At 44.5% G+C, this 26,982-nt stretch overlaps 1 protein-coding gene across 4 annotated transcripts; it reads right to left on the bottom strand.

The window, feature by feature from the left end:
• si:ch73-196l6.5 (riboflavin transporter 2) lies at positions 1–25,718 on the bottom strand. 4 transcript variants are annotated; one of them, XM_048558907.2, is made up of 5 exons: positions 25,592–25,716; positions 21,471–21,584; positions 10,847–11,951; positions 5,218–5,341; positions 1–970 (listed from the first exon to the last, which is right to left on the bottom strand). In XM_048558907.2, the coding sequence occupies exons 3-5, from the start codon at positions 11,881–11,883 to the stop codon at positions 758–760; spliced, it is 1,374 nt and encodes a 457-aa protein (XP_048414864.1). In that variant the 5' UTR covers positions 11,884–11,951; positions 21,471–21,584; positions 25,592–25,716; the 3' UTR covers positions 1–757. The 4 variants fall into 4 exon arrangements, with proteins under 4 accessions (XP_048414864.1, XP_048414874.1, XP_048414884.1 ...); XM_048558917.2 differs by lacking the exon at positions 21,471–21,584 and having other exon boundaries at positions 25,592–25,718; XM_048558927.2 differs by lacking the exons at positions 21,471–21,584; positions 25,592–25,716 and adding an exon at positions 14,102–14,217.
• Positions 25,719–26,982: the final 1,264 nt, after the last annotated feature.

Genomic DNA, 26,982 nt, shown 5'->3' with positions numbered 1-26,982 from the left:
TGCTCTTGACAGATACTTTATTGTATAATATTTTGTACACCAAGCCAGTTTGAAATAAAATCTGTCAAGTATTTAATTAAAATAACCAAAAGCTAGCACCAGAGGATGAGTCATTAAATATTTCTTGATATATAAATGACAGATTTGGGATAAAGGCAACAGAAAGCTATAAATCAGAGACCAGGGCAGCAGAAGGTACAGTTTATCTTATTTAATTTTATGTTTTAAAAATGTGCAGCATCATAATATGAGCAGAATACGTTCCATTTTTGCCCAAAGAGAATGGTCCCACAAAGATTCTTCCACTGATTCCATCCTTCCCTCGTCACACACTTGTCCATTTAACTTCACTTCCCCTCCACAGAAACAGAAGAACTAGCATTCCACGAGTTGAACAAAGCAACCAACTTGAATTCAAATCTTCTCTGATAATTAAACCCCGCCAAGAATAATGTATCACTTCGGTTGCCATCCTTTCCAGATATGCTGACATGAAGGGAGCAAATTATTGTATCTCTGAGGCTCCTGCTGATCTCCACTCTCACCTCTGAAATTATTACATAATACTGGGAGAAATCCTTCCAACCTGGGTAAATTCTACTGTTACCTAGGGATGGCAAATACTTGAGACAAAAGCTTAGCTGAATTCTAAACTGCAATCTTCCCATGGTACTAGAAAACGGGTTGTAGGTTCTCCTTAATCTCTGACCTATTGTTATCCTTTCGTTTTAATTTGCCGTTAGTCTGTAGGTGCTAGTCACAGAAAGCACTTGGTGTTGCATGGGTCCCCAGATTGGAACAGGTTGTAGATGCTGACCAGAGGGAACATGGTGAGTGCCCCCAACATGGAGCCCAGCTGCACCACTGCTCCACACCAGACGAGGGCACTGTGACCTTCATCACGCAGAATGATGCCAATTATCACCTTCACGTACGAGAGCGTTCCAACAAATAGGATCCACGACAAGACCTGACAGGAAGACAAGGAGTAATGCCAGTTAGACTTACAGCATAGCATGTTATCAGCTGTGGCTTGGTGCCCTACCCCAAAGCAGGAGACTCTACATACAAGCCCCACTCTAGAGACTCGAGCATGTAATCCAGGCTAAAACTCCCAGTGTGTGTTTTACACTGGCAAAATTGCCATTTGTCAGACCAGGTGTTAAATTGCCTTCCCAAGTGCTCTGTAAAAAATAAGACCGAGAGAACTGCAGATGCCGTAAATCAGAAACAAAATCAGAAATTGCTGGAAAAGCTCAGCAGGTCTGTCAACATCTGTGGAGAGAAAATCAGAGTTCAAGTTTTGGGTCCAGTGACACTTCCTATTCCTGCTGAGCTATTCTGGGGAAGGGTCACCGGACTCGAAATGGTTAACTCTGATTTTCTCTCTGCAGATGCTGCCAGACCTGCTGAGCTTGTCCAGCAACTTCTGTTTTTGTTCCTAAGTCCTCTCATTGATGACAAAATCTTGCATTTCTACAGCACCTTTAAGATGGTAAAACATTTCAAAACACTTCAAAGGAGGGTATCCACAGAATCAGATAGAATGGTTACAACTCAGGAGGAAGCCATTCAGCCCATTCTCTCTGCACTGGCTCTCTGAAGAAGCACCATCCCCTCCCCATCTTTCCAAACCACTGCATGTTTTCATTTCTCAGATAATAATCCAATTCCCCTTGAAAGCCTCAATCACCCCGACTCCAGCACTTTTTCTGGCAGTACCTTCAAATCCAAACATTTGCTGCATAGAAGAGTTTCTCGGTATGTCAAAAAACAGAGGTTGCTGGAAAAGTTCACAAGGTTTGAAGGAACACAAAATCAGAGATAACATTCCAGATCCAGTGAGTGTTCCTCAACAATCAGCTCTGAGGAAGGGTCACTGGACCCGAAACGGTTAACTCTGATTTCTTTTCTTCACAGATGCTGCCAGACCTGCTGAGCTCTTCCAGCAACTTCTGGTTTTGTTCCTGATTTACAGCTTCTGCAGTTCTTTCGGCTTTTAACTGAAACCTCCCAACTGGCTACAAGTTCCTTCAGCCAGACTGTGACAATAACGGCCCAGCGAGTATCACCATATGCCACTTAGGTCGGTAAGCTTCACATGGTCAGGACTGGGACATCATATTGGGAGTGAGACGCAGCCCAAGTGACTATGTAGTTTGGGGATTTTGTAGGCAGCATGGGAATTTGGTGCAGAGGGAAAGAGATGGTTTGGATAAATTAAAACCCAGGATTGGGGGCCCAACACGAAAGAAAGAGTAACATCACAGGAAAACTGTAATTTCATCGGTTGATAATAGCTCCTAATTTGGCTTTATAGGTACTTTCGGTTTGGAGGCAAATAGGAGAAATATTAACAGATTAAAAGACAAAATAAAAAGACCAGTAGGAAATTTAAAAAAGAAACAAATTAAGAGCTAAGTATATAAATTGGAGATGCAGGGTCAGGCCATGATGTGAGAGCTGGCGGATCGCATTGTGGTTCAGTATGATCACATCTGGAGCAAGTTTTGGTTTCTTGAGGAACTCCGGATCGGAGCCGATAAGCTGGAGTCTGAACTTTGAACACTGCGACACAACAGGGAACGGGAGAGTTACCTGGACGTAATGTTTTAGGAGGCAGTCACACCTGTTAGATTAACTACTTTGAATTTGCTCAGTGATCAGGGACAGCAAGGTGTGTGACTATGAGCAAGGCAGGTAGAGGCAGTCAGGGAGTATACTGACAGAGCCTTAGCACTTGAGTATGTTTAACAAGTTTGGGATTCTTGTTCCCTGTATGGGTGAGAACAGGAGCTGTTGGGAGGATGAGCAAACTGATCATGGCACCTTGGTACTGTGAGCCATTCAAGAGGGGAGAGTATAAAGAAATGTAGCTGTAATCGCAGATAGACACTGTTCTCCGTGATCAGGATTGAGAGCCCAAAGGCTGTGTTGCCTGCCTGGTGCCTGGGTTCAGGATATCTCATCTGGGCTGCAGAGGAACTTGGAGTGGGAGGGGAAAGATCCAGCTGTCATGGCCCATGTTCGTACCAGCAATATAGATGGAAGGAGGTTCTGCTGAGGGAATATGAGCAGCTAGAGGCTAAATTGAAAAGCAGAAACATAAAGGTAATAATCTCTCAGCTAACTGAGGGTGGCACGGTGGCTCAGTGGTTAGCACTGCTGCTTCACAGTGTCAGGGACCCAGGTTCAATTCCACCCTCAGGCGATTGTCTGTGTGGAGTTTGCACATTCTCCCCGTGTCTGAGAGTTTCCTCCGGTTTCTCCCACAGGTCAAAGATGTACAGGCTAGGTGGACATGCTATTGGCCATGCTAAAATTTCCCATTGGGTTCAAGGTTGTGTAGGTTTGGTGGGTTATAGGGGCTTAGGTCTGACTGGGATGCTCTGAGGGTTACTGTGGACTTGTTGGGCCAAAGGGGCTGTTACCGCACTAGGTATTCTGCAAACAAACGGGCAGAGGTTCAGCAAATCAAACAGTCAGTGCATGGCTCAAAGATTGGTGTGGGAGAAATGGATTCAAAGTTGTAGGACAATGGCATCACTATTGGGAAAGGAGGGAGCTGTCCCAACGGGATGGACTCCAGCTGAATCATGCTGAGACCAGCTTCCTGTGAATATGGAGAGAAAACAGGAGAATGGCATTGAGAAATATATCAGCCATGATCAAATGGTAGAGCAGACTTAAAAAGGCTGAATGGCCTCATTCTGCTCCTGTATCTTATGGTCTTATGGATCTGCACCAATCTCTTCTAGCTCTTTTCACTACTCTTCTTCTTCTCATTGACTGTAAATTTTTTTCTCACTCAGGCATCTTCCCAATTTTCTTCCCTCAGTCTCTACACCAAATAAGCTGTTATGCTCAGTGAATTCTTGTACTCTGCAGTCCTTCAGGTATCTAATCACAGTCAGAGTCATTCCCGCAGTGGCCACTTGTCTGACCATTGAGCAGAAAATGCAGGAAGAAACACAGCATGGTCACTGTCATTGACGTGCCCCACCCTTGGAAGTTTTCCTCAGCCAGTGTCAGAGGGTCTGGAGCGTAGGGAGAGAGGCCATATCAAAACACAAGCTTACACCATCAAGCAGCAAACATCAAAATGAACTCAATAACAAACGCCCACCAAGTAGGAGTCCTGAACTCAAAATATTTGCTCTGTTTCTCTCTCCACAAGTGCTGCCAGACCTGCTGAGCTTCTCCATCACTTCCTGTTTTTATTTCAGATTTCCAGCAACTGCAATCTTTTGTTTTATTACAACAAACAGTCACATAATTGGATTAAGACAATATTGAATGTTCAGTTCAGAGATTATTAATCTGCATAAATGGCAACTGAAATCTATAATGGAGTTTTACTGGAGCAAAGCGAAGAAGTGGTCAAGTATTTATTTTCAGTCCAAATGCAAAGGCCCAAGCTAAGGAGCTCCGACAGCTGAGGAATATCGTTAAGCCTCAGAGACTGCAAAAAATGCTTTCTTCAGGAAAGCAAATGTTTGCAGTAAAATGATAAAGTAACTGTCTTGTGAGGCCTCACTTGGAATATTGCGTGCAGTTCTGGTCGCCCCATTACAGGAAGGATGTGGAAGCATTGGAAAAGGTGCAGAGGAGATTTACCAGGATGTTGCCTGGTCTGGAGCGCAGGCCCTATGAAGAAAGGCTGAGGGACTTGGGTTTGCTCTTATTGGAGAGGAGGAGGCTAAGAGGGGATTTAATAGAGATATACAAGATGATCAGAGGATTAGATAGGGTGGACAGTGAGAGTCTTTTTCCGAGGATGATGACTTCAGTTTGTACGAGGGGGCACAGCTACAAATTGAGGGGTGATAGATTGAAGACCGATTCAGAGGCAGGTTCTTTACTCAGAGAGTGGTAAGGGCGTGGAACGCCCTGCCTGCCAATGTAGTGAACTCAGCCACATTAGGGGCATTTAAACAGTCCTTGGATAAGCATATGGATGATGATGGGATAGTGTAGGGGGAGGGGCTTAGATTAGTTCACAGGTCGGCACAACATCGAGGGCCGAAGGGCCTGTTCTGCGCTGTATTGTTCTATGTTCTATGTTCTACATTCCAAAGTGACGACCCTTCTATAAAAGAAATACCATTTGTTGTTCACTGTTTTGTGGCGGTAAAAGGAGCTGTAAAAAATGCAACATGTTTCTCTTCTGATTTCAGGAGTTTCAGAACTTCAAAATTATTGTAAAACATAACTCACTATGAGGACACTGCCAGCCTGAGTCTGAACCAGCCAGGGGCATGGGCTCAGGACTGCCATGACCATGATGTAGGATCCCATGCCAGTACCAGCTAATGTCAGAAATCCCATAAACCTCAGCGATCTGAAAGGGAAAAATACAGATCAATAACATAACCCAGTGAGACAGTCACAGCATTCTCAGGGAGGTATTAGTCTCGTGGTATTTTTAGTAGGCGGTTCATCCAGAAATCTAGCCTGATGTCTAGGTTCTGAGGAAGGGTTGCCGGACCCGAAACATTAACTCTGTTTTTTCCTTCACAGATGCTGCCAGGCCTGCTGAGCTTTTCTGGCAACTTCTGTTTTCGTTCCTGATGTCCAGGAGTCCAGGTTCAAATCCTGTCAAGGCAAATGATGGAATTTGAAATCAATTTATTTTCAAAAATCTGGAATTAGGAGTCTAATGGTGGCAATGAAACTGTTGTGGATTGTTTGAAAAACCCCTCTGGTTCACTAATGTCCTTTGGGGAAGGAAACTGCTGTTCTGGACGACATGTGACTCAAGACCCAAGGCAGTGTGGTTGATTCTCAAATGTCCTTGAGCAATTAGGAATGGACAATACGTGCCAGCCAGCATCACCCACATCCTGTAAAAAAATTCAAAAACTGGGAGAAGTGGATGGCAGTCTGTTGTCTGCCAATCTGCACTGGGGTACTCAGCTCCAAGCAGTATCTGTCCTTCCTGTCAGGAGGAGTCTTGACATCCCACATGAAGATCAGGTGATCACATTCTATTATTTTGGGGTTCCAGAGATAACAAGGTGTGGAGCTGGATGGACACAGCAGGCCAGGCAGCATCACAGGAGCAGAAAAGCTGACGTTTTGGGCCTAGACCCTTCTTCAGAAATGTGGGAGGGGAAGGGGGTTCTGAAATAAATAGGGAGAGAGGGGGAGGCGGATAGAAGATGGATAGAGGAGAAGTTAGGTGGAGAGGAGACAGACTGGTTAAAGAGGCAGGGATGGAGCCAGTAAAGGTGAGTGTAGGTGGGGAGTTAGAGGGGAGATAGATCAGTCCAGGGAGGATGGAAGTGTTTTTGCAGAGAACAGTTTTGACTAAAAACATCCTACTTTCACTGAATGAATTCAAGGACTCTGGAGTCACCTGATCTTTAGGCTGGAGAGAGTAAGCAATGCAGAAGGAGAGGGGTGCTCAATTACAGAGTGCGTTGGTCCGACTCCAGCTGGACTAACTGCATCCACCTTAGACCCTACAACTCAGGAACATAGAAAGTTTTGGAGTGGGTGCAGGGAAAATTGTTTTTAAAAAAGATACATTTGGTCATGGGATGTGGGTATCGCTGGCTGTGCCATCATTGTAGCACATTACGATGATAAGAATTATTCAAGGGCTAAATCATGAGAAGGGGTTGAGGGGTGATTTGATCGAAGAGGTTAAAATGTTTCGGACTCAACGTCAACACAGAGAAATTATTTCTTCCGGTCAGGGAATCTCAAATAAAGGCAAGAGCATGGAGTAGACACCATTAAAGACACCTACAGATCCATGCCCCGCACTCACACTTCAGAAATTCAGACCACAGCACTGTGTCCCTCCTCCCAGCTCACCAGCAGGAGCTGAAACAGGACGATTCCGCACAGAAGGAAGTACAATGCTGGTCCGAGGCTGCGGATGACCGTCTCGATGACTGCGTCGATGGACTGGACCATGTTGAGGTACTCATTAGAAAACCCCACAGGTAGGTTACCACCATCATGGATTTCATGTGCAAATGCGCAGAGGATGGTGTACCAAAGCAGTCAATCCTGGTGTTCCCCAACCGAAAACCTTGGATGAACCAGGAAATCCACTCCTTACTGAAATCCAGGGGTGCAGCACTCAGATCGGGTGACCCAGACTAATGCAAGAAATCCAGGTATGACCCTCCCACAAAGCCATCAGGGAGGCTAAGAGGCAGTACCGGACCAAGTTAGAGGCCCAAACCTACCAAATAGACTCCCGCTGCCTACAGCGAGGCCTAAACAACATTAGGAGATTCAAAATGAAGTGGAGCAAGATGGCAGACAAAGGCACATGTCTCCCTCGCACGCTCAATGCTTCCTATCTTGGGTTTGAGCAGAATGCCAGCGGGTGTGATGATGTCCGCCCAACAGCCCCGGACACACCCGTTCCCTCTGTCACCACTGCATGCATCAGACCGGTTTTCCTGGGAGTCAACCCAAGGAAAGCGATGGGCCCGGACGGTGATCCTGGCCAAATACACAGATCCTGTGCGGACCAGCTGGCAGAGGTATTCACCAAAATCTTCAACCTCTCTCTCCTACAAGTTAAAGTCCCCACCTGCTTTAAGAATACCGTCATCTTTCCTCTACCTAAGAAAGCACACGCAATGTACCTAAATGGCTATCATCCATTTATAGTAATGAAGTGCTGGTCATGGCCCACAGCAACTCCAGCCTGCCTTGAGCCCCCACAGTTTGCCTACCAATGTAACAGGTCCACAGCGGATGCCATATCCCTAGCCCTGCGCTCATCGCTGGAATATCTGGATAACAAAGACACCTACATCAGACTCCTGTTCATTGATTCCATTTTCAACACCATTATCCCCTGCAGACTGATCTCAAAACTCTGACAGCTAGGTCTTGAGGATGCACCCTCTGCTTTCTGACCCACAGACTGCAATCAGTGAGGATAGGTAACTGCATCTCCTCCAAAGTAACTGGAGTCCCCCCGAGGATGTGTTTTTAGCCCCCTATTGTACTCACTATACACCCACAACTGTGCCACCTAACTCTGAATGAACGCCATCTACAGGTCCGCTGACGACACCTCCATAGCGGGACTGATACCTAACAACAATGTGTCAAAATACAGAAGGGCAATAGAGGTTTCGGTGACTTGGTGCAGTGAAAACAACCTTCCTCTCAACATCGGCAAACCTACAGACTTCAGAGAGGAGGAAAACATGGCCCTGTCTACATCAATGGAGCTGAGATTGAGAGGGCGCACAGCATCAAGTTCCTCGGAGTGGAAATAATGGACAACCTGTCCTGGTTTTGCCACAAAAATGTGACAGTGAAGAAGGCACAACAACACCTCTTCTCTGTCAGGCGGTTCAGGAAATTTGGCGTGTCCATAAGGTCCCTCACCAACTTCTACAGATGCCCCATTGAAAGCATGCTGTCTGGGTACATAACGCCTGGTACAGCAACTGCTCTGCCCAGGACTGTAAGAAACTACAGAAGGTGGTGTGCACAGCCCAGACCATCAGAGAGGCCAACCTTCCATCCATGGGCTCCACTTACACAGTTCACAGCCGCAGAAATGTGCTCAACATCATCAAAGACCCACCACACCCCGGTAATGCTCTCCTACAATCTTTTCAGTCTGACAGAAAATACGTAAGCCTGAGCACATGCACACGCAGTTTGAGGAACAGCTTCTTCTTGGCCATTACTAGACTGAAGAATGGACTCTCTACCCTCAAATAATGCTAATCTTGCTCACATTGATCTCGCCTGACGCAAGCCCTGTGCGATGTAACCTGTTAAGTCTTTTTGATCTCTACACCTTTGCTTACAACGATCTGCCTGTACTGCTCAGAAACAAAGCTTTTCACTGTATTTACATACACAAGAGACAATAAATCAAATCAAACAATCGGATCAAGAACAACCTCATGCACAGAATCAAAACACCGAATCATTTAGCCATGCTCTTCATAATATATTCATTTCTTCAAACAGGGACGTAACAGTAAAAACAGGTCATATCCAACTATACGCAATTGTCCTGCTGGTCAGTGTGGCGTAGAACCTCTGCCCTCATCAGAGGAGTGGTGACCCAAGCTTAAACTGTCCCCATCATCTCCCTCTGTAATGGCTGCACTTCCAGTCCTGTGGTCTGGCAGGACTATGGTGACTTTACCCTTGACTAATGACTACTGTCATATCTGCACACACCAGCCCCATGGAAGTAAGGCGTAGGAGACGTCAAAATGACCTGCAGTTCCAGTTACTACCAGAGGATGGCAATCACGAGCTTTGATGCCTTGCAGCGCATGGTTGCTGCCCTCTCATGGAGGAGGAACAGCATTGTCACAGCGGGCAGCACAGAAACAAGCCTGTTATTAGCACAGCAATGTTAATACAGTTATTTGTGTGAAAGAACGGCTTAGATAAACCCTCCAAGATGAGGTTAGGGAAGGGATAGGAGGGCAGTGTGATTAAGAATTTAAAATCAGTGAATATTTCACTTTCTCGGTGGGTTTCATGGCCTGCGAATGTTCCTCAGGTCATCATATTGACATTTTTAAAATCAGGCTCTCGCAGTGCAATTAGAAGTCTGATTTAGACAAAATCACTGCCATTTCTGTTGGCTAAGCTTCAAGAAATATGGCGGTGAAAGGCAAGTAAACAGCTGGCTCTACAGGTGAAGTGCCTTTTGCTGCACTCCTCATGGGCCAGCAGGAGAGGCTGGATGAGAATGACATGAGTTTAAAACAAATATTCCTTTCCTCAATTCTTGTTCTTCAGTCACCTTAGGAAGTGGTTCTTAAAACACACTGAATTAACAATTAATGTCTGACCGGTCAATATGAGCTAATGCTTGGACGAATGAAAAGGGCCAGAGATGGGTTTTCCAGATCATTTCTTTCTTTGGGTCTGAAATTCCTTGGATCTGAAATTTTTATGCCTCTAACAAAGGATTTCATGGCTTCAATACCAAGGGGGTGGGGGAGGATGGGTGAGTGTTGGGGAAACACTGTCAGTTAGCAGGTAGCAAATGTCCACTTGTAGAGTCAGTGTCATACAGCACCGAAACAGCCTCTTCGGCCCAACCCGCCCATGCCAAACATAATCCCAAAATAAACTGGTCCCACTTCCCTGTTCCTGGCCCATATTACACCAAACCTTTCCAATTCACGTATTTATCTAAGTGTATTTTAAATGTTGTAACTGTGCCCCTTCCATGACTTCCTCAGAAAGTTCATTCCATACATAAACCAATCTCTGTAAAAAATAATGCCCCAGTCCTTTCTAAATCTCTCTCCTCTCACTTTTAAAATATGTCCCTGAGACTTGAAATCCTCCATCCTAGGGAAAAGACACATACCATTAACCCTATCTGCGTCCCTCATGATTTTGTAAACTTCTAGAAGGTCACTTCTCAACCTCCAATGCTCCCGTGAAAAAAAGTTCCGACCTAGCCAAGCTTTCTTCGTAACTCAAACCTTCTATGTCTGACAACAGCCTAGTAAATTTCATCTGAACCCTCTCCAGTTTAATAATATCCTTCCTACAGCAGGATGCTCCCGGTGTTGTGGTGGTGAAACTCTATCGATGGACTAGGCAGGGCTTTCCTGCCCATTAGCTTTGAACATTTGCAGCCCAGATCCCGTGCACTAAAATGGGATTTTTGGAAATTCATCAATAAATCTGGTCTTTTGTGAGCTAACAACAGGAACAGCCACAAAACAATATTGTAAAATTCAGCAGAGGGGGCCTGCCTGGGCAAGGTATGATTCTGCACCAATAGATAGTGCAGGACTCTTAATGCTTCCCATCTCAAGATGGAACTGGTGTAGCGTGTATTGCAATACAGATGTTAACAGGAACAGCAGCTTACCTGTTTGTGTAGAACATGGCAATAAAACAGGCCAGGGGGTTGGCCATGGCTCCAAGGGCAGCAGACAAATGATAGGCCAAATTCCCATATGGTAGACATGAGTAGGACTGGACAGAAGGCAGGACAGCATTGGTCAGTGCGTTCACCCATCCCAGGGCTAGGAAGATCAGGACCATCTCCCAGCAGGAGTACTTCCCAGTCCCAAAAGTGACTTTCACCTTGGCTTCATGCTGACTGTCTGAAGGGCTGATCATGGGCCTCTGCTCCGCTACCTCCATTTTGTTCAACTCCGCCCCTCCATTGGCCGCCTCTGTCTGTTTAATGTATTTGCTGGTTGCTCGCTGGTGACGGGACTGTGGGAGGTAGTTGAGGAGAATAAACGCCACCAAGCAAAGCGCCATGACGCCGCTGAGGAAAAAGAAGAAAACCTCTGGTGGGAAGTTGGCTGGCTGGTAGTGAGCTACAACACTGTAATTGTTGCTGCTGTCACCAGTCACATTTGATGACACATTGCTAGTTGTGCTTTTCGTGGAGTTGACGCAGCTAACGACTCCGACACCCTGGCCTAATGCGACAAGGCCTGGGACCAGTCCGCTGAGGCCCTCCCCGGTGAAATAGCTGGTCAGATACTTGGGCTTCAGGCGGGTCATGAAGGGCAGGAAGGTCACAGAAGATGTACAGTCCACCAGCGAGAGGAAAAATGCCAAGGCCAGGAGTGCCACGCTGCGCACTGCACCAGCAAACACACTTGTCACTTTCCAGAAGAAAGGCAATAGGAAGGAAGCCACAATGCCTAAGCTGACAATAGCATAGATCACACTGGGCTCATTCAGCTTTCTGGGTGAGAACTTGTGCATCAATGTGACAAACAAAGGCCCCACATTAGCAAACTGGATGATGATGGTGAGGTAGGAAGGGAGGTACCAGCCCTCGGGTATTTCTGGCACAATGAGAGGTAATTCCACCCAGAGGCCGTTGATCGCTATCCAGGACCCCATTCCAAAAACAGCAGCCAATATGTGGATGATCAATGCCATGGTAAGGGTTGGGTTCGTTGATTACTCAGAAGACCTCTAACGTTGTCTGTCCCGTTGCCAAAGCTCTCCTTCAAAAAACAAAAGAGAAGACAAACAAAGTAGGTCAAGTGTTGAGTTGATGAGGGGTACCAAGAGTGAACAAATGAAAATTGGACTATTTATGATTATTAACTCTAAGAATAAGTCACTTTTCTATCCTGGGTGTCCAGCAACCAGCAAGCATTCCCTGGGTCAGGCAGAACACAAATATCGAGCCAGGTTTTTTTCTGTTGGTTCCAAAAACATGTTTTAACTCTATTCCCTTACCCTGACCAGCTACAGAGATTTCCCAAGTTTAACAATCGCTTAGAAATTGCTGTATAGGTATTGATGAGTTCACAACATTGCCAATATTACTCGAAAATAAATAATAATTTGTTAAGTGGAGATGTGCTGAACTATTCTCACTGGTAGCTTCAACAAAAAGAAAAATATTACCATTGTAGGGCTGGTAAGTCCCCTCAAGATCCCCTCTGATGAAGTGATTTATAGACCCCGGAACAAAACTCAACTTTCGAGATCAGAGAGAGAAAATAAACATGGTGGGACTCCCACTCCAGTGACCATTTGACCAATTGAGCACACACAGACCAAATCACAAAACATGATCAATCATGGATACCCTCCCTCCCTCCAGTAGGGGTGTGTCACTTGATTATAATCAAAATAGGAGTTCTTTTTCCCCTCTAAGATGCTGAGGTCAACAACAGGATCATGTATGAAAGCACACCCACCTCTGCAGAGACCAGGCATTGAAGTCATATACTTATAACAACTGAGACAGATACACAACAGGACATTGAGCTCCTCCACTCTACACTGACATTCATTATGACTGATGTTTGACTTTGATGCCATCCAATTCTCATATCCTTGAATTTCCTTATAGTCAAAGAAATCTTTTGATCTCAAGCTTGAACACACCAAACAACCAAGCATCCACAAGCCTCGGGGGAAGGTAACTGCAAAGGTTCACAATCCTCCAAGAAAATAGATTTCTCTTCATCTTACTCCTAAGTGACTGATTCCTTACTCTGGGACTGTGATCCCGAGTCCTTGACTCTCCACTTGGGGAAAACAGAGCCCGAAAAACAATCAATGAATTTTTTGGGGTTCAATGAGAACAAGCCGCAGTCTACAAACCTCCAAAGAATAGAAGCTCATTTCAATTCAATCACTCATTGAAGGACATGTCTCATGCTAAGAATTAACACAGTGAACCCTTGCCGCACTCCTTCCTTAGTTAAGGAGCTCTGTTATTCCCTCTCCAAGATGCATTATCTGAAACAAAATGTTTCATCACAGAAACAAGCAAAACCTCTACTGAGATGACAAACTAGAACATGATGAAATGTGGGCATTACAAGAGTTAATTACGCACATACATAGACATGCACTGACGCACATGCATGGACGATCACTGGAACTGACACAGGCAAAGCTGCAATTAATTAATAGAATTTATAGGGATTCTGCTGACTTTTTCATTCCCTCCACATTTACCCCTTCCCCTCATAGCACTAACCTTTGGTCACGTTTGAAAAACAACTCTTCTTCCCTACATGAACAATGTCAACTGATTTAGCTCTGTCACTTCAACAAAACAATAAATATTACTGCTGTTTCTACACTTTGAATAAATATACAATAATCTTAAGAAAATAAAAATAATAATTACTTATTGTGCCATTGCCATCCTCCTAATTCATCTCTATTTAAATTTTAAATCCTGAATTTTTTTTTACAATCTTCTCCAATTCTCATTCCCCTTCAATTTTGAAGCTTTATATTTCTAATAATCTGCCCCTCCTTTGTACTTCTAAGGATCAAATCATAGAATTTTATAGAACACAAGGTTTGGTTCTTAAAGCTGGTACTTTGAAAGAGTAATCAATGAAATGCATTGTTTCTTTTCTCCCATAGCCCTCCAAACGCTTCCTTTTGAAATTCCCCTTTAAATCTTGTTCTATTGTCTATTGAGGCAGTGTAATCCAGATTATGACAACTCACTGTTTAAATAAAACCTTCTCCTCACCTTGCCCCAGGTACCTTTGCAAATTATCATAAAAGGAACAGGTTGTTTTACCTCACAAACACACCACCCTGCCACCCCAGCCAGTTTAATAGCTCCCAGATTAATAAACAGATCTGTGCCTTTAAGAAAAAGAATTGCCCTCACCCCGAATAAATCCCTGACGACTACAGCCTTTCTCCAAGCCACAGTTCTTGAGCCAGATATCAAATAAATGGAAGATTCAGGGACAGAGGCATCGCCAGTGCACAGCAGCCTATCCCCGAAACAACTGAAGTGCCAGGGGAAAGCGTGCCTCCCCTTAGCCCTCCAATGACCAAGGCCAAACCAGATGCACTTACTGTACCGGCAACAAGGTTACACAATCATTCCAAGGATGCATATCTTCAGTAATATTAATAACAAACTGATACAAATGTAACAAACTTCATAATATACTGATCAAAAAAAATCCTTGAAAACTGCAGCATGTTCAGTTTCAGGAGACTGGGTGAAAAGAACATTTTTTTCACTGCCTGTCTGTAAGGAAAACGTCTCAGTGCGAGCTCATGTATAATCATTCATCTACTTCAGACACAGAGGCAAAAATGGTCACTGTTTCTTTCAGATTTGATTTGAATCAACGGTTTAATGAATGTCTAATTTATCCTCATTAATTTATCAGTAAGCCCAATTTAGTTCTGCTATCCCTCATATCACAGATTTTTGTAGATTATGGTTGAGTGACCACCCATATCCATTTCCTCCTGCAAGTTTACTTCAGCTAGGTCCCAGGTCTGTTACTTGCATGGTCATTCAGTGTCAAGTACACACTGAACTCCCTCCAGGAGCTGGTGAATTCCCTGTACAGTTTTATTTTTAAGATGTGGGTTTGAATATTGCTACAAAAGAGAGTTTTGACGAAAGATGTTCGTCTTGTTCTCAATTTGCAAAGAATGCCAAACTAAAGCAAACACAACATTAATACCCCTGCATTGTCTGACGAGTGAACGTGGGTTGTACGTCAGTGACATTCAAATTCTGTACCATCAAAAGATATGGGTTAATATTTTCTTTAATTCATTTATGTTCTTTGGGAACCTGAAGTTAATCTTTCTGTTAATTGTTTATTTCTGTCAGGCATTACATGTTTTCTGTCACCAAGCTAATAGGAACAAGAGGTAGACACTCAGTCTTTCAAAACTGGTGTTCAATTGTATCATAGTTGGTGTTTACTAACTCTGTATACTGCCTTGCTTTTTAACCCTAATATCTTCAAAGAGTTTTACTTGTTATCACATGGGATTCAGCGAGAGCTTGCCAACTGGATACAAAATTGGCTTGACAGTAGGAGACAGGAGGTGGTGATGGTGTGTTGTTTATTAGACTGGAGGCCTGTGACCGGCAATGTTCTGCAAGGGCCAGTGCTGGGCCCACCTTTGACTGTAATTTACAGAAACAATTTGGATGAGAATTTAGGAGGCCTGCTTAGGTAAATAATTCTTTGAAGTTTGGATCACAAATGGACAATGTGGTTGAGAAGGTGTTTTGCACACTTGCTTTCATTGCTCAAACCATTGAGCATAAGAGTTGGGAAATCATGTTGACCTGGTACTGGATGTTGGTAGGGCATCTTCTAGATTACTGTGTATAGCTCTGGTCACCCTTCTATAGAAGGATATTATTAAATTGGAGAGAATTCAGAAAAAAATTACTAGAATGTTGCTGGGCCCTGAGTTATAAGAACAGCCTGGATTGGCTGAGACTTTCTCCACTGGAATGTAGGAGGTTGAATTGACCTTGTAGAGGTTTATAAAATCATGGGGGTTGTAGATAAGGTGAATGGTAAAGGTCTTTTTCCTAGGGTTGGAAAGTTCAAAACCAGGATGTATATTTTTAAGGTGAGAGGAGAAAGATTTAAAAGGGACCTGAGGGACAATGTTCACAGAGAGGATGGTTGTGTGTGGAATGAATTGTTGGCTTTCCTGCTCCTCTGGTGCTGTCTGTGCTTTTCCAGACATAAGAGTAAGGAAGTCTTACTGCAACTGTATATCGAGCTGGTAAGACCATATCTGGAGTATACAGCAGTTTTGGTTCCCTTATTTAAGGATAAGCATATGGATAATGACGGGGTAGTGTATAGTGACGGGAAAGGTATAATTTTATTGGAGGTAATTCAAAGAAAATACACAAAGATGAACCCTGGTATAAAAGAACTCTTTTGAGCAAGTCGGGATTCTATTTCCTAGAGTTTAGAAGAATGAGATGTGATCTCATTGAAACATGTAGGATTTTTGAGGGGCTTGACAGGATAAATGCTGAGAGGATATTTCCCCTCATGGGAGAGTCTAGGACCAGAGGGTATAGTCTCAGAATAAAGGGGTGCCCATTTAAGGCTGAGATGAGGGGGAGTTTCTTCTGTCAAAGGATTGAAAGTCCTTGGAACTCCTTACCATCTAGAGCTATGGGACAGAGTCCTTGTGTCTATTTATAGGTTAGGGGAATCAAGGCTTAAAAGGAAAGGGCGAACAAGTGGATGTGAGGAATGAGAGATCAGCCTGTATTTTCTCAAATTTTGAAGAGTTATTGATGATCACAATGAGACTTTCAAAATTCTTAAACAGGGCATGACAGGGTGAATGTGGGTAGAACATTTCTCACTCCCCACCAAACCCTTGCCCCCTCTTTACTCAGCCATTATTGAAATAAATGGTGAGGCAGACTTGAAGGGCTGATGCCTTACTCCTGTTCCTATGTTTCGAACAGAAGCAAGAAAACAATTTTTCATACAGAAGGCATTAGGGATTTGGAACTCACTGCGCGAAATAGATGCAAAACCCCTCAAACCATTTAAAAGGTTTCTAATGATATGCATCTAGAAATGCAAGACAACAGATCAAATATTGGAAAGTGGGATCAGGATGGATGGTTCATTTCTCAGCTGGCAAGGAAATAATGGGCTGAGAGGCCTCTTTCTGTCCCACCTATGTTTCTGTCACCTCTCATTCTTCTACATTCCAATGAGTATCAGTCCAACCTGCTCAACCACTACTCATCAGAAACTGTTCAACTCAGGAATCAATCTCACATACCTCCTCAGGACACCTCCGACACTTCCGCCATTTACAATCCGACCCCACCACCCAAGACATTTTTCCATCCCCTCCCCTGTCAGCCTTCCGGAGAGACCACTCTCTCCGTGACTCCCTTCTTCGCTCCACACTACCCTCCAACCCCACCACACCCGGCACCTTCCCCTGCAACCGCAGGAAATGCTACATTTGTCCCCACACCTCCTCCCTCACCCCCATCCCAGGCCCCAAGATGACATTCCACATTAAGCAGAGGTTCACCTGCACATCTGCCAATGTGGTATACTGCATCCACTGTACCCGGTGCGGCTTCCTCTACATTGGGGAAACCAAGCGGAGGCTTGGGGACCGCTTTGCAGAACACCTCCGCTCAGTCCGCAACAAACAACTGCACCTCCCAGTCGCAAACCATTTCCACTCCCCCTCCCATTCTCTAGATGACATGTCCATCATGGGCCTCCTGCACTGCCACAATGATGCCACCCGAAGGTTGGAGGAACAGCAACTCATATTCCGCCTGGGAACCCTGCAGCTATATGGTATCAATGTGGACTTCACCAGTTTCAAAATCTCCCCTTCTCCTACTGCATCCCTAAACCAGCCCAGTTCGTCCCCTCCCCCCACTGCACCACACAACCAGCCCAGCTCTTCCCCCCCACCCACTGCATCCCAAAACCAGTCCAACCTGTCTCTGCCTCCCTAACCTGTTCTTCCTCTCACCCATCCCTTCCTCCCACCCCAAGCCGCACCCCCAGCCACCTACTAACCTCATCCCACCTCCTTGACCTGTCCATCTTCCCTGGACTGACCTATCCCCTCCCTACCTCCCCACCTACACTCTCTCCACCTATCTTCTTTACTCTCCATCTTCGGTCCGCCTCCCCCTCTCTCCCTATTTATTCCAGTTCCCTCCCCCCATCCCCCTCTCTGATGAAGGGTCTAGGCCCGAAACGTCAGCTTTTGTGCTCCTGAGATGCTGCTTGGCCTGCTGTGTTCATCCAGCCTCACATTTTATTACCTCCTCAGGAATGCTTCTTTTATTCCTCCATACGTGAGAAGAGAGCAAAATATTAAGCAGTATTCTAGACGTGGTCTCACAAAGACTGTGTATACACAATCAATTCAGGTTCTTACTATTGTACTCTGTTTGTAAGCAGTGAAACAAAGTCCCTTTGTGAGGCTGAATTTTTACAGCAGTGTTTATTTTGGTAAGATTTTTTCTTTAAAACCCAGCGCTATTTGCTTCTATGTTCAAAATCCACAATTGTATAAAACTCTTAAGTAAAAATGCAGGAGTTGTTATTTCTCGCATGGGTGTCTGGGGGCTAAAATTCCAGAGTTGGGACAGGAAAATCTTTGTTTGAGCCAGGCTTTGGATACAAAGAAGTAGCAGAAACTTCCTTTTCAATTCTCTCCTTTATCTTTGGTTGGAGCTTTCCCACATGAACCAGAAGCTGCCAGGCCATTTGAAGGTATTCTTTCTTTCTTTAACTAAAGTAGTAAGAAAAGTGAACTTGCTGAGCTGGGTGATAGCACGTACAGGGGAGGCAATGGCCCAGAAGTATTATCGCTGGACTATTAATTCAGAGACCTGATAATGTTCTGGGGACCCGAGTTCAAATCCCACCATGGCAGAAGGTGGAATTTGAATTCAATAATTATCTGGTTAGAAGAATGTAATGAGGACTGTGAATCCCTGGCTGCTTGTTGGGGAAAAACCCATCGGTTTACTAATTCCCTTCCTTTAGGGAAGGAAACTGCCCTCCTTCCCTGGTCTGGCCTACACGTGACTCCAGACACACAGCAATGTGGTTAACTCTTAACTGCGGGATGGGCAATTAGTGCCGCCTAGCCAGCGACGCCCTTACTGAATAAAGAATAAAGAAAATATAACCGGCTAAGGTGCGGGCCATTCCCAGTGACGAGGGGGTGAAGAACCAGGGGGTCACAGTTTAAGAATACAGGATTCGTACCTTCCCATTTCCTATTGCAGGCTGTGTAATTTCCACACAGCCCCTTTTCCTAATTTCCACATTTACATTCTCCTTTTCCGAGTGACAACTGAATATAAGTATTCATTCAACATTCTTCCAATATCCTGCAGCTTCACATGCTGGTTGTCCCTTGAACCACTAATAGACCCTACTTCTGGTTACCCTCTTCCCTTTAATGTATTTACAAAATACGTTAACACTCTCCCTAATTCTGTTCACAAGGCCTTTCTTCTGCCCTCTTTTTGCTCTTCTAATTGCTAAGTTCCTTATCTTAAGTTCCTACCTTAAGTTCCTTCCTGCATTTCTCCAGCACCGCATCTGAATTCTTTGCTTTGGACTTGTTAAAAGCTCTAATCTTCTTTGTGCAGAGCTGAACCGTCCTAGACATCAGGGTTCTCTGAATTTATTGCTTCTACATTTCCCTCTCAATGTTGGATTGTATTCTCCCCAGCTCCTTTCTGAGTGCCCCCCCATTTGCTTTCCTTTAGACTTACCCGAAGGAACTGTGCCCAGTCTACTGTGGCCAGATCCTGCTTTATTCCCTAATCCAAAGCCATTTTTTACAGGCCATCTGTTTCTTTGCCCATTTTAGGACTGAGATGAGGAGAAATTTCTTCACGCAGAGAGTGGTGAGTCTGGGGTATTCTTTGCCATAGAAAGCGGTTGAGGCCAAAACATTGAATGGTTGTCTTAGCTTTTAGAGCTAAAGGGATCAAAGGTTAGGAGCAGGAAATGAAGCAGGGAACTGAGTTGAATGAGCACCCACGATCATATTGAATGGAGGAGGAGACTTGAGCACCAAATGGCCTACTCCTTCCTATATTTTAACATTCTTCATTCTTATATTCCACTTCAATTGCCTTCCCTATTACCTGTTGAACTTGGATGCTGGCTTTTTGCAACTTATGCACAGGGACTCCTGAATTCCACTGTGCTGCAGCTTTCCAGTCTTTCTCCATTTAAATAGTATTCAACTTTGTTTTCTCTGCCAAAGGGCATAAGCTCTCATTTTCCAATATTATATTCTAGTAAGTTTTTGCCCACTCACTTAACCAGTGTATATCTTTCTGCATTTGTGTCGTCTTCACCACTTCTCTACTCACCTACATTTCTGTCATCCACAAACTTGGCTATGGTACATCCACTTCCCTCATTCAAGTCATTTATATCGTAAATAATTGTGGCTGCAGCATTGATCCCTGTAACACTGCATTAGTCATAGGTTACCACCCTGAACACACACCTTTATTCTAACTCTGTTTTCTATTAATTAACTAATCCCCTACCTATGCTAGTACACTGCCAAGGCCATGAGCTCTTAACTGTATTAAGTAGCCTAATGTACGGTACCTTATCAAATGCCTCCTAGAAATCCTAATATTACATTTACTGATTCCTGTTACCTATCTTGCATCACAGATCCTCAAAGAATTCTAATAAATTTGTCAGCCTTCCTCTTCATGAAGCCATGCTGACTCTGCTTAATTCTATCATTTTTCTAAATGCTGTGCTATTGCATCCTTTATAATAGATTCACATTTTCCCAGTGACAAACGTTAAGCTTACTACTACAGATAACGTGGTGTGAAGCTGGATGAACACAGCAGGCCAAACAGCATCAGAGGAGCAGGAAAGTTTGATGTTTCGTGTCGAGACTCTTCTTCAGAAATCTGCTGTGTTCATCCAGCTTCACACCGTGTTATCTCAGATTCTCCAGCATCGGCAGTTCCTACTGTCTCTGTAACAGCTTACTACTACACTTTGCTACATTGTACATTTATTTCTTTCAGTCTGATTCTTAACTTCCCTTTTTAATCATGGTTGGCTCAGCTTCATCCTAGAATCCTTCTTCTTTCTTGCGAAAGTTCGAAAACCTTTGCTCTAAATTCCAAACTTGCTCCTTTGCTGTTCCCATAACCCTCAGCCTCAACCATCAACCCTTTGTCATTGGAAAGCAACAGATATTTAAACTACCTGGCACCAATATTTTTAGACTTTAACTTACCATCTCCTTACTATCTAAACTCTATCACAACTCCAACTTTTTTCAGCTCTGATGAAAGCTATTCACTTTACTTCTCTCTCCAAATCTGCTGTCTGATCTGTTTTGGTTCATTAAAGTCCTTACTCAAATCTGGGCGATGAGTGACTCCAGTTCACACCAACTTTAAACTGACCTAACCACTTACTTATCTCAATTTACCATGGAACCTGGAGTAGGCCGCGCCCAAAAAAGGGGGAGGCAATAGCCTAGTGGTATTATTGCTGGACTGTTAATCCAGAGACCCAGAAAATGCTCTGGGGACCCGCGTTCAAACCTTGCCACAGCAGATGGTGGAATTTGAATTCAATAAACATCTGGAACCATGAATTCATTGTCAATTGTCGGGTTAAAAAAAGTATCCCTCTGGTTCACAAATGCCCTTTAGTGAAGGAAACTGCCCTCCTTACCTGGTTTGGCCTATGTGTGACTCCAGACCCACAGCAATGTGATTCACTCTTAACTGCCCTCTGGACGATTAGGGATGGAAAATTAAATACTGCCCACCCAGCGATGTCCTCATCCTATGAATAAAAAAAAATTGCTTTTCAAAACTGTTCACCCCCCTCATTTTCTTGAAGCACAGGGGAATTGATTAGTCAATACAGGCATCTATGAATCCACCTCTTTCCTCTGAAGAATCTATAATACACTAATCTAATGTTTAACAAACACTTACAAGTGCAACAATCAGGAATGTAGGAATATATAAGCAGGAGTCCATGCATCAAGCCTTCCCCATCATTCTATACACTAACAGTTATGCTATAATTAATACAGTACAAATAACAATAATACAATAATTGAATTCACGGTTCTTATCCAACACTATGTCCATATTCCTTAATGAGACTGGAAAGGGGTGTTTTGCTATAACTCATGTTCTGGCAATGCAAATTGGCTATAACGCAACTGACAAATAGGGCTACACTATTCCTAAAATGTGAACTTGTGTCAACTGTAATGCTATTCCATTGGTGACCCTATTGTTGATGTTTTTAGAAGTATTGCAGGAAAAAAAATGTTTTTCAGGATTCCGCTCATCCTGGATACGGTACCAAGCTATGCTCCCACCATTGGTGAGTTTTCTGAAAACATCAACGTGCTACTTCTACCCCAAACTCTCTCCATCGCCCGTGGACCAGGGTGCAATAGCAGCTTTTAAAGTTTATTATTTATGGCGCACGTTTGAGAGACTGATTGCAGCCACTGAGGGGGATAAAGACAGTGTTCTTCAATTTTGGAAGAACTTTAACATCATGAATGCAATTGACATTATCGTGAAGGCATAAGGACTGTTTGTATGTAGTTTGGCAGAAGCTTCTCCCAGATTTTTTTCAAGATTTTAAAACATTTTCTTCATCAGAGGAGCTCCCAAGAATCAAAGAACGTTGTGTTGTTCTTACAAAGCAAGTTGGATTTGAAGAAGAGTGAGGATGATCTACAACAAATTGTCGCTGAGGGAGAAGTGGAAACTGGAGATGAAGACGAAAAAGTCCGGGATGCAGCACCATAAGAGATTTCCACTTCTGTTTTATCTTCTATCATGCAGAATGCTGCAAGGTAGCAGTTCATGGAATAAGGTCTTATTTGGCCCCCTGTGAATAGCTTCTTCATGAAAGAAGAAAAAAGGCAAAAGCAGCAAAAACTGAACATATTTTTTAAGTCAACCCCCAAGAACCAGCCAGAAGACAATGAGCCACAGCCACTCACTTCTGGATTAACTGTTTTTCACCCCAGCACGGCAAACACAACTGCACTTGAAGGCGATAGTGATGGTGATGATGTTCCTTAGCCCCTGCATTACCAACAGAGTAACCTCAAAACCTCCGTCCCCATCAAGTCATCTTGACATTTCTTCAAAGATAAGGAGTTAAATTTATTTTTATCTAATTATTAGATGTGAATCAAACTTTTATTCAAACTGTGCTATCCTCTGTGTTAAGTTTTTGAGTGATTTATTTTTGTTGCACAGGAACGCAACTATCAGGTTATAGCAGACTTCCTTGTATTTAGAAATCTCTCTCTCATGCTCAAAAACTGAGCTTTTACAGTCCTGAGGTAGCGATTTCCAAAGATACATGATTCTGGAAGTTTGAGCTGACAATTTGTTACACTGCATGTTGACTAGAATTGGAGCACAGCGTTTCTTAAAATAAAACTACTAAGAAAACTTTATCAGAGGTAATGGGAACTGCAGATGCTGGAGAATCTGAGACAGCAAGGTGTGGAGCTGGATGAACACAGCAGGCCAAGCAGCATCTTAGGAGCACAAAAGCTGACATTTCGGGCCTAGAGCCTTCATCAGAAACGGGGGAGGGGGAGAGGGTCCTGAAATAAATCGGGAGAGAGGGGGAGGCGGATCTAAGATGGATAGAGGAGAAGATAGGTGGAGAGGAGGCAAACAAGTTAAAGAGGCGGTGATGGAGCCAGTAGATGTGAATGTAGGTGGGGAGGTAGAGAGGGGATAGATCAGTCTGGGGAGGACAGACAGGTCAAGGGGGCAGGATGAGGCTAGGAGGTAGGAAATGGGGGTGTGACTTGAGATGGGAGGAGGGGATAGGTGAGAGGAAGAACAGGTTAGGGATGCGGGGACGTGCTGGGCTGGTTTTGGGATGCAGTGGGGGGAGGGGAGATTTTGAAGCTTGTGAAATCCACATTGATACCAGTGGGCTGCAGGGTTCCCAAGCGGAATATGAGTTGCTGTTCATGCAGCCTTCGGGTGGCATTGTTGTGGCACTGCAGGAGGCCCAGGATGGTCATGTCTAAGGAATACGAAGGGGAGTTGAAATGGTTCGCGACTGGGAGGTGCAGTCGTTTATTGCGAACCGAGCATAGATGCTCTGCAAAGCGGTCTCCAAGCCTCCGCTTGGTTTCCCCAATGTAGAGGAAGCCACACCGGGTACAGTGGATGCAGTATACCACATTGGCAGACGTGCAGGTGAACATCTGCTTAATATAGAAAGTCATCTTGGGGCCTGGGATAGGGGTGAGGGGTGAGGTATGAGGGCAAGTGTAACACTTCCCGCAGTTGCAGGGGAAGGTGCCGGGTGTGGTGGGGTTGGAGGGGAGTGTGGAGCGGACAAGGGAGTCCCGGAGAGAGTGGTCCCTCCAGAAAGCAGACAGGGGTGGGGATGGAAAAACGTCTTTGGTGGTGGGGTTGGATTGCAGATGGCGGAAGTGTCGGAGGATGATGCGTTGGATCCGGAGGTTGATGGGGTGGTATGTGAGGACGAGGGGGATTCTCTTTTGGCGGTTATTGCAGGGGTGGGGTGTGAGGGATGAGGTGCGGGAGACACCATCGAGGTTGTCCTCGACCACTGCAGGGGGGAAGTTGCGGTTCTTGATGGTCTGAGATGTACGGGAGCGGAATGCCTCATCGTGGGAGCAGATGCGGCGGAGGCGAAGGAATTGGGGTTAGGGGATGGAATTTTTGCAGGAGAGTGGGTGGGAGGAGGTGGGCTTGAAATGGACATCAGTTTCTAGGTGGTTGCCTGAGATGGAGACAGAGAGGTCCAGGAGGGTGAGGCATGTGTTGGAGATGGTCCAGGTGAACTTGAGGTCAGGGTGGAAGGTGTTGCTGAAGTGGATGAATTGTTCAAGCTCCTCTTGGGAGCACGAGGCGGCGCTGATCCAGTCATCAATGTAACGGAGGAAGAGGTGGGGGTTTAGGGCCGGTGTAGGTACGGAACAGGGATTGACTTATATTAGTTTATCATTTGACTGCATTTCCAACGTTATTCACAAACCCTCCCATTTGTCATCACATCCATGAGTCAGGGCTGATATAACCTGGTGATGCTGATTTCCTCGCCTCTCCCTGCCAGGTTGGTGGTTGGGCAGTGGGGACGCCAGTCATTATCCTGTCTCCCTGCCCCACCCCCATCTCTCCTGCTCAGAAATAACAAGAGAGCACCTTCCTCAGAAATGAACTGAACAGATGCGAAGTCGTTATTTTGTGGCGAGTAGTGTACTGCATCTTCCGAAGGGGCTGTAGCCACAGCATAGAGGGACCAGCCCCCACCAAATCCGATTAAATTGAAGGTTCATTCTCCTTCACTTCCTATCAATCGGAAGTGTACACTCTGACAAACTTCTAGCTAATTTATTTTGGAGAAGTAACACTGACTCGGTTTAAAGTATTACATATATTAAATTAATCTGATACCACACTATCTCTACAAACTTGAATTGGAGGAAAAAGTCCAATTTAAATAATAAATAGACCTCGCCCTCTCTAATCTCCCTCTGGTACAACCAGACTCTAATAACATCGTCTCCCGCTCAGTTCAAACCAGGAATTAGATATTACGATGTTGAGATGAGGGTTTTAGCCCGGTTTCAGGGTGACATTGGGACAGTTCAGGAGCTGCAGAAGCGGCTTCACTCCAGGCCATTGTAACCATGGGGACAGCTCTTTAAACACATTTCCACCCCACCCCCTGAGTCCCCGACCCACCGTGGGACAGTACAGCCTCCACAAATATTCACTGTAAGGCAATATCATTGAGACGGAAGGTAAAACACTCACGGAGCGCCAATCCCAGCGGCATGGTGTGCAGAGGCAGCGTTTAAAATGAATGAATAATTCCCCTTCCCAGGAAGGCAGCGGGCGATGACTCAGCATTCTGTGTTTTGGAAACTGCACTCTGCTGCTGAATGCAAGGGGCGGCAGAGTCACGGCGACGTGTACTCGTCCCGGTACACAAAGTGTTAAAAGGGAAAACAGTTTTCGGTTCGGAAACAAGGGACACATTTCGTCAATTTTTTAAAAAAAACCCCTCAGTTCCATTGCGACATTCAAGTATTTCTGCAATGATGCAACCTTTTTTATTCATTCACAGGATGAGGGCGTCACTGGCCAGGCAGCAGTTATTGCCCATCCCTAATTACCCAGAGGGCAGTTAAGAGTCAACCACATTGCTGTGGGTCTGGAGTCACATGTAGGCCAGACCAGGTAAAAATGGCAGTTTCCTTCCCTAAAGGACATTCGTGAACCAGATGGGTTTTTCCAACAGTCGACAACGGTTTCATGATCGTCATTTGACTTAATTCTAGATTTTATTTTACTGAAATTCCACCATCTGCTACAGTGTCGAACCCAGGTGCCCAGAACGTTGACTGGGTCTCTGTATTAATAGTCTAATAATACGACTAGGCTGTTGCATCTCTACTGCTGCGTGAAAACAAAATTGTCAAATTTAGTAAAATATCAATTTTTGTATTCTAATTTTCATTTTAAATTCTTGTGAACACAAATCCTTGCTGAAAGAACAAAACAAAAGCACACACAAACACAAGCTGCCCAAGAGTATAAATAATAACTGCATTATTTTGTTTGGGCTGATAGTTACGCATTTCCACTGCCACTGGACTTGAAATATTCAGTCTAATTTTCTCTCTCCATTGATACTGCTAGACCTGCTGAGTTTCTCCAGTCTTTCTGTTTTTCGTTGTTTTCTCTCTATTTACTTGTCCCTTGCAGACCTGAGACTGTAACATGAAAACTTGGTGTCATAAATCATTCAATGTCTGCACTCCTGTAGATCCTAACACTGTCTTTCTTGAAACTTTCCATCTTGATTCACACCTCCACTTTACCACAGTGAATTTTGTTTTCAGCCGTCAGGGTTTCCGACATAAGTCAGCTGTGGGCTGAATTTTCACCACATTCTCAGTCCTCCCATCTCCAAATCCCTTCATTACTAAAGAGTCCAATTACTTTTTCCGTTGAGTTGCTTGCTGGAAATTAATCTTGATTTCCTGGAGATTTGGCACACCCACAGGAAGTGGGCAACAGGGAATATTTCCCGCAATGAGTGGATCGCTCATTCTGAAACTGCCGTTACAGGAAATGAATTCATAAGGCCATGAAACATTGAGCAGAAGTAGGCTGTTCAGCTCTGCCATTCAATGAGATTG

This window comes from Stegostoma tigrinum, chromosome 2 (genome assembly GCF_030684315.1).
Source record: "Stegostoma tigrinum isolate sSteTig4 chromosome 2, sSteTig4.hap1, whole genome shotgun sequence".
NCBI classification, from domain to species: Eukaryota; Metazoa; Chordata; class Chondrichthyes; order Orectolobiformes; family Stegostomatidae; genus Stegostoma; species Stegostoma tigrinum.
This window is presented reverse-complemented; position numbering and strand designations above follow the sequence as displayed.